The sequence below is a fragment of the Gekko japonicus genome, unplaced genomic scaffold (genome assembly GCF_001447785.1).
Source record: "Gekko japonicus isolate JY-2015 unplaced genomic scaffold, Gekko_japonicus_V1.1 scaffold1956, whole genome shotgun sequence".
Lineage (NCBI taxonomy): Eukaryota > Metazoa > Chordata > Lepidosauria > Squamata > Gekkonidae > Gekko > Gekko japonicus.
The window spans coordinates 89,201-97,113 of NW_015168105.1; the positions used below are offsets into that span (position 1 = coordinate 89,201).

The 7,913-nt window shown below is 48.4% G+C and overlaps 1 protein-coding gene across 1 annotated transcript in view; it reads left to right on the forward strand.

Moving 5' to 3' along the window:
* Positions 1–6,607: 6,607 nt before the first annotated feature.
* The window catches only part of KDELC2 (KDEL motif containing 2), a 22,940-nt gene continuing 21,634 nt past the window's right edge, over positions 6,608–7,913 (forward strand). Inside the window, exon 1 of the mRNA XM_015414814.1 lies at positions 6,608–6,922. Within this exon, the coding sequence (XP_015270300.1) occupies positions 6,646–6,922 (277 nt within the window). The 5' untranslated portion in view covers positions 6,608–6,645. The remainder of the gene's footprint in view (positions 6,923–7,913) is intronic.

A 7,913-nucleotide genomic window follows, 5' to 3' on the forward strand; every position in this document is an offset into this window, starting at 1 on the left:
ATGCATATGAATTTCATGTGCGCTTCAGAGCCATATATAACCGAATTGGTGTGCCTTGCTGCCTTCCCCAAACCAGTTCTTCATTAATAATCTACGAGCTGCCACTTGGACCGCTAACCCATTATCTTGGTCAATTGCAATAGACAAAGCTAGTGGTAGCCGATGTTTTGTTTTGCAAGTGAGCCACAGGTCAACTCTAAAGAAAGAGAGAGTGCCATTCTGCGTTGTGCTTATAGAACATATGCAGCTCTCTGTGTCTCTGGATATGGTTTCGCCTGTATCCTGTTGAACTATGGAGTAGCCAGCAGTACAGTGCTAGAGGGTGAGCAGGAATTTAAATTGAAGCTACAGAATAATCTCGCAAGCCTTTCTCGACCTCCCCAGAAGTGGATGCATTCTGCCTTGTGACACCAACCCTGCAAGCTGGCCATGTTCAGGGCAAAACCCCCCCAAACAAAAAAGGTTTTCACTCAAAATAAGCTATGAATATTGAATAGGACTATTTTTAAATAAATGGAGTATATTTATGATCACATTATTTCTGTGTGTTCGTCATTGTGAATGCTGTACTAATTTTAATTTTTTAAAAGAGTGGCTATCATCTTAATGCCAAACATACAAAAATTCAGATGAAAACGTTTCTCCCCCCATTCATCACTATAAGATGTTTCAGGCCAGCATGGTGGAATTGGTTGAATTAGGATCCTGGAGACTCATGTTTGAACCACGTGGAAGCTCACTGGGTGACTTGGGCCAGTCTTGTTCAACCCAGGCTATTTGGTCTAGTGGTTAAGTGCCAGTTTGGTGTAGTGGTTAAGTGCACGGACTCTAATCTGGGAGAACCGTGTTTGATTCCCCACTCCTACACATGCAGCTGCTAGTGAAGAAGAAGAAGAGATTGGATTTATACCCCGCCCTTCACTTGGAGTCTCAGAGGGGCTTACAAACTCCTTTCCCTTCCCCTCCCCACAACAGACACCCTGTGAGGTGGGTGGGGCTGAGAGAGCTCTGACACAAATGGCTCTTTTTCAAGGACAGCTGTGCCAGAGTTTGTGACTGATCCAAGGTCACATCAGCAGGTGCAAGTGGAGGAGTGGGGAATCAAACCCGGTTCTCCCAGATTAGAGTCCACACACTGACCTTAGGTCAGTCATAAGTTCTTTCACAGCTGCTCTCTCAAGGGCAGTTCTCAAGAGAGCTCTCTCAGCCCCATCTACCTCACAGGGTGTCTGTTGTGGGGAGGGGGAGGGAAAGGGATTTGTAAGCCACTCAGACTCCTTTGGGTAGTGAAGGGCGGGGTATAAATCCAATCTCCTCTTCTTCTACAGGGTGGGGGGCGGCTGTGAGGATTAAAAGGAAGAGGCAAGCCTGATATTCTAAGCTGCTTCAGGTTATAAATAGCTAAATAAGGGTCCCAGAGGGATTAAACATTCAAGTAGCCTGGATCAGGGATGGAGCCTGCAACTGAATCTAGCCAGGCAGAGGAAATCTGGAAGACAAAGGGGAAGATCCAGGGCAGAATCTCGTGGAGAGGGCGCATAGCCATTAGTGATTATCCATGCTGTGTTTTAGCAAGGAAGTACAGTTGCCTAGAGAAAAACTGTCCCTTTCATGGAGCCTTAATGTGTGGAAATGGGCAAGCTGAAGGTTTTCATGGCATGGAGATAAATGACATCCCATTAAGATTCTATTAAAGCTGCAGGACATTCTCTCTCTCTAGGGCAGCTGGCGACTTATCAGGGAGGGACAGCAGGGTCCCTTTCCCACCGGCCTGTCCGGCTCAATCACCACTCCAGCCCTCAGCCCTTCGCTTTAAAGGCAGTACTGGCAGGACAAAAGTACCAGTCCTGTTCAACTTTGCACACACCCAGCATCTCATTTAAACTGGGCTGTCAACCACAACATCTGCAAAGTTAGCATGTTGCAGCCCAAGTGAGGGTTGGGCTGGAAGGCCAGTGTTGCACACTTAGATGTTTCTCACATGTAGCAACTGCCCAGTTTAAGCAACATGCTGGCCCTGTCCAAAATCATACAGGTAAGTTTCTGTCCCAACAGAATGGCTGTCAAATTAGGTCTACATGGAGCAGAAGGAGAACAGAATGCGATGAAGGAATGGACTGTACTGCTACAGGAAGAGTGTAGGGGGGGTATCACTTCTGAATGTTCACTGCATTAAAACATTCTCTCTGGAAAGAGAAAGTAGCATACTGGCAAGAGAGGCTTCAGGCTACAATGCTGATTTACCGCTTTTGTTGTGTTTGATTTTTTTTTTAATTCCTACTCTCTAGACCCTGGGGTGTCGAACTCATTTGTTATGAGGGCCAGATTTGACATAAATGAGACCTTGTTGGGCCGGGCCATGTGGGTCATAAAATGTAATGCCAGGTAGCAGAGATATAAACTTTATAAAGGACACAAACACAAAGGGTTTTTTTAAACTTAAAATAAAATCATGCTTAATACATCAGCACTCTTGCAATATTTTGTTTATTTAACAGTGTCTGATAACTGGCACCTCTTGCTCTGAATTATTACTTCAAAATGTCCGTGCTGTTGCAATCTTGAGTATGCTGTCCAGGTGTTTATCTGCAAGCTGCAAACCTACGATGATGCAGCAGCAGAACTGGAAGAAGAAGCAGAAGACAGCCAGTTCCACTGAGGGCCTGATAGAAGCCGTCCGGGGGCCTGATCCAGCCCCCGGGCCGCATGTTTGACACCCCTGCTCTAGACAAAGTCCCCAAATATTGAAAAATAAACAATTAAAACAGTCACCAAACTTTGTTTGTTTATTTGATTTATACCCCGCCCTCCCCACTGAAGCAGGCTCAGGGCTACTTACATAAAAGCATGATTTAAAACCTTAAAGGCCAACAAGATTCCCAAGGTATAAACTTTTGAGAGTGAAAGCTCCCCATTGTTGGAAAACTTTATAAATGCTTAAATACTCACTTGCAGACCCTTGCCCCAGCAAATCAAAATCATCTGCATTCTACAATATTGTCAAGTGACCCCCAAGGCCATTCTTAAAAAAATCTGGATGGAGTACTCTAATATAAATACAAGAGGGGTGACGTTTGTCTTAGTTCTATGAGATGGTTCCACAGTGTTGGGGTGGCTACTGAGAATGGCCAGGTCAGCAGGAGAAGGCAGGTTGCAGGGATCATAATGACAAGTAGGTGTTGATGTGTAGACTAGCGCAGCTGCTGCCCAGGTTCACACCAAAAGAAGGTCATGAAGTGCTTTAAACAGAAGTACCAGCACCTTGAAGTGGATCCGGAAACATACAGGCAACTAATACATTTATGGTAAAATGGGAGTAAAATGTGTTTGTTGACAAAACTCGGCTTTTTTGTAGCAGGAACTTCTTTGCATGTTAGGCCACACATTCCTAATTTAGCCAATCCTAATGAGTTTCTGCTGTTAGGTGTGGCCTATTATGCTAATGAGTTCCTGCTGGGCGTGGCCAACTCAGGAGCCAGCCGGAACTCCGTTCCTGTGTGTTCCTGCCCAAAAATAGCCCTAGGTTACAGTGCCCTGACCTGGATAGCCCAGACAAGCCCAATCTTGTCAGATCTCGGAAGCTAAGCAGAATTGACTCTGGCAAGTACTCGGGTGGGAGACCTCCTTGGAATACCAGAGGCAGGAGGCGGGGGCAGGCCTTATTCAGCCACCTCTCTGAATATCCTCCAGGCCCCTAGTAGGGGTCAGTCACCAAAGGTTACCATGGCTTCCCAGTGTACACACACACACACACACACACAAAATGCAAAGAAAAGAAATGGGCTACTGCATTCTGCACCAGATTTTGTGAGTAATCTTTAAGGGCAGGTCCACAAAAAGCACGCTAATGTACAGTAGCCTCATTTTTTACTGTTGCATGGATCGGCATGGCCCAGGTTAGCAGTGTCCAGACAGGGGGAAAGCACATTGTTTACATCAAAAGACCTGCCTTGTCTAATAACAGCTGGGTCTCCAAGAGCTCCCAGGTTCTTCACACCAAACCCAATCCAACACTGGAAGCGCAACCACCTCCAAAGCAGGTATTAACCAGCATCACCTCCATCTAAATAAAATAAAATCTTGTCAGGATGCAGTGTATTCTTCCTTTGTCACGTAAGCAAGGCAGGTAGTCACTTCCCTAGGACTGAGATTGCAGCATCCAGGGGCTTATGTATGGATAAGTATAGGTAAAGGTAAAGGCTTCCCTTGCTCGAAAGCCAGTCGAATCCGACTCTAGGGTTGCTGTGCTCATCTCCGTTTCCAAGCTGAAGAGCCAGCGCTGTCCAAAGACTTTTTCCGTGGTCATGTGGCCGGCATGACTAAACACCAAGGCGCACAGAACGCTGTTACCTTCCCACTGAAGTGGTACCTATTTATCTACTTGCAATTTCTTGCTTTCGAACTGCTAGGTTGGCAGAAGCTGGGTCCAGAGACAGGAACTCACTCCGTCATGCGGCACACTCGGGTCTCGAACTGCTGAACTACAGACCTTCCAGTCTGCAGCTCAGCGTCTTAACCTCTGAGCCACTGCAGCCCCATGAAGATGTATATCAAGGCACTGATATGCAGGGGTCTCATAAGTATGTTAAAGGAGACGGTCCTTTAAAGACAGTTCTTTAAAAACTCAAGAAAAGTTGGGGGGAGCCCAGTTTAGACTGGCAAAACCAAGCGAGGGGGCGGTACTTGCAGGAAAGCAAGGATCCTTTAACTGGAAATGCCAGGGTCAGGATTGGACCTGTGCATGTGCTATACCACTTAGCGCTTTTTCCTCCCAACTAGTATCATCAGCCTCACCTGTGTAAAGTTTCACCTGCTGCTTTCTGTGCTGAATGGCACAGGAGCAGGCCAGCCAAGTCCCCCACCCCCCCAAAGCTGGCACTCCTAGAGTACCTGACAATGAGAGGTTTGATTTTTGAAAGTTTATACCTGGGGAACCTTGTTGGTCTTTAAGGTGTTCCCTCCAGTACCAGAATGCCTCTTACAAAAACCAGTTGCTGGGCAGCGCAGGTGGGAGGGGGGAATGCTACTGCAGTCATCCTGCTTGTGGGCACAGGCCTTTCTAGAGGCAGCTGGTCGGCCACTCTGTGAACAAACTGGTGGACTTGATGGGCCTTTGGTCTGATCCATCCAGTATGGCCATTGGACTCTAATCTTGCTCTTAAAAAGCATAAATTATCCCCCCAAGGCCATTCAAAATAAGCCAGGGACAGAAACCTGTCATGACAACCCTGAAAGGTGGTATAAAAATACTTTAGCCCAGGCAAGCCCAATCTCATCAGATTTCATCAGTTAAGCAGGGTCGACTCTGGCAAATACTTGGATGGGAGACCTCCTTGAAATACCAGAGCTGGGAGGCGGGGGCAGGCTTTATTCAGCCACCTCTCTCAATATCCTCCAGGCTTCCAGTAGGGGTCAGTCGCCAGACGTTGCCATGACTTCCAGGTGCGCACACACACACATGAAAAATACAAAAAAAACCCATTAAAAATCCCACACCCCCTTGAGCATCCTAAAAAACACACACCCATATACAGTCATTAGACTGAAAGTTAAATACAAGCATTCAATCAGCATTGACAAGGAAACCCTGAACCCTAATGAGGATTCAGTCCACTGAAGAGTGCCAGAATAATTTGTGCCTTTAAATCTGCAGAAGTGTGCTACTGAAACATCTTTTGGAGTCTAGAGTAGCCATTGCCTGCCTCTCATTAAACAAGCCTCATCCTGTTTTGACTCCCTCACCTAATGAGAAAACGAAGAGATTGGATTTATATCACTACTCGGAGGAGTCTCAGAGCGGCTTACAAGCTCCCTTCCCTTCCTCTCCCCACAACAAATTTAGAGTCCAGTGGCACCTTTAAGACCAACAAAGGTTTATTCAAGGTATGAGCTTTCGCGTGCAAGGCACACTTTTTCAAATAGTATTTGAAATATTTCAAATAGTATTCAAACAGTATTTGAAAAAGTATGCCTTGCACATGAAAGCTCACACCTTGAATAAACCTTTGTTGGTCGTAAAGGTACCACTGGACTCTAAATTTGTTCTACTGCTTCAGACCAACACGGCTGACCAACTGGACCGCCCCACAACAGACACCCTGTGAGGTAGGTGGGGCTGAGAGAGCTCTTAGGAGAGGGGAGAAGCCGTGGCTTCTTGCCATTCCAGAAGAGTAGCTGTCTGTTGTGCCACCTTGAAGACCAACAAGTTTTCATTCCCGGGTAAATCTGTGGGGACGAGACGAGAGCACACTCTAGAAACTTCCGCTGGAATAAAAACTCGCTCAAGGTCCCAGATGCCTCATTATTTTCGTTCCTTGGAGCTTCCTTGAGTGCCCCACTCTCCCAGCACTCTTCTTCCACTCTCCCCGTGCACACGATATACGTAGTAGTGAAGGGCAGCTGGCCTGGCGCCTGGGATGAACATCTGGACCACCCCCTCTTATGAGAGTTTCTCTTATGCCTCCTACCCCCGCTGCACTTTTTGGAGAGGAAAGAGCCTGCAGCCGCCCCTCACGATTGGTCATCGCATCTTCCAATCACATCCAGCCCCTCGACCTTCCCCCCCAGCCCCCAGAAAAAATTACGGGAAAAGCAGATCCGCCTGCAAGGCATTTCCTCAGCCGGGAGGGATCCGATTTCTTTGCTATGCCGCCCTTGCTCCCCGGCCAGAGGAGGCCAGAGCGCGGCTTGCTGTTCCCGCCGGAGTCCAGAAGGCCTTGGAGGCTCTTACTGAGAGCCGCCGCCGCCCTGGTGCTGCTTGCTCTCTGGCAGGCAGCCGCGGAGCCCCTCCCCGCCACGGTCAGTGCAGAAAAGAGCCTGGTCTGGGGGCCCGGCTTGCAAGCCGAGCTCGCCCTGCCCGTGAGGTATTTCTTCATCCAAGCCGTCGGCCCCGACGGACGCAACTTCACGCGCTCCCCGCCAGGTATGGCGCCGCGCCACGTGCTTGAGCGGGCCCGGCGACTCCGCCGCCGTTCGGGCCTTCCAGCCTGGGGGTCGCTTATTCCTCGGCCGGGGGGGGGGGGGGGGGGAACCGCGGGGGAGGGAGCAGAGATCAGTTCCTCTGGAGAAAACAGTGGACTCTGTCATTATACCCTGCTGAGGTCACCACAGCAAAATGACACTGTTTGCCCAAAGCCAAAGCACTCCCCCAGAGCCTCTTTCTAGATCTCATTGTATTTATTTCCACAACGGGCTTTACTGCTAGTTTGAAATATTTCAAATAGTATTCAAACAGTATTTGAAAAAAGTATGCCTTGCACGTGAAAGCTCACACCTTGAATAAACCTTTGTTGGTCTTAAAGGTACCACTGGACTCTAAATTTGTTCTACTGCTTCAGACCAACACGGCTGAGCAACTGGACCGCTCCACAACAGACACCCTGTGAAGTAGGTGGAGCTAAGCTCTCAGCAGAGGGGAGAAGCCGTGGCTTCTTGCCATTCCAGAAGAGTAGCTGTCTGTTGTGGCAAAAAAAACCCCCTAAACGGGAGTCTTTGTGCCACCTTGAAGACCAACAAGTTTTCATTCCCGGGTAAATCTGTAGGGACGAGACGAGAGCACACTCTAGAAACTTCCGCTGGAATAAAAACTCGCTCAAGGTCCCAGATGCCTCATTATTTTCGTTCCTTGGAGCTTCCTTGAGTGCCCCTCTCTCCCAGCACTCTTCTCCCACTCTCCCCGTGCACACGATATAGTAGTGAAGGGCAGCTGGCGCATGGGATGAACATCTGGACTACCCCCTCTTATGAGAGTTTCTCGTATGCCTCCTACCCCCGCTGCACTTTTTGGAGAGGAAAAAGCCTGCAGCCGCCCCTCACGATTGGTCATCGCATCTTCCAATCACATCCAGCCCGTCGACCTCCCCCCCCACCCCCCAAAATTACGGGAAAAGCAGATCCGCCTGCAACGCATTTCC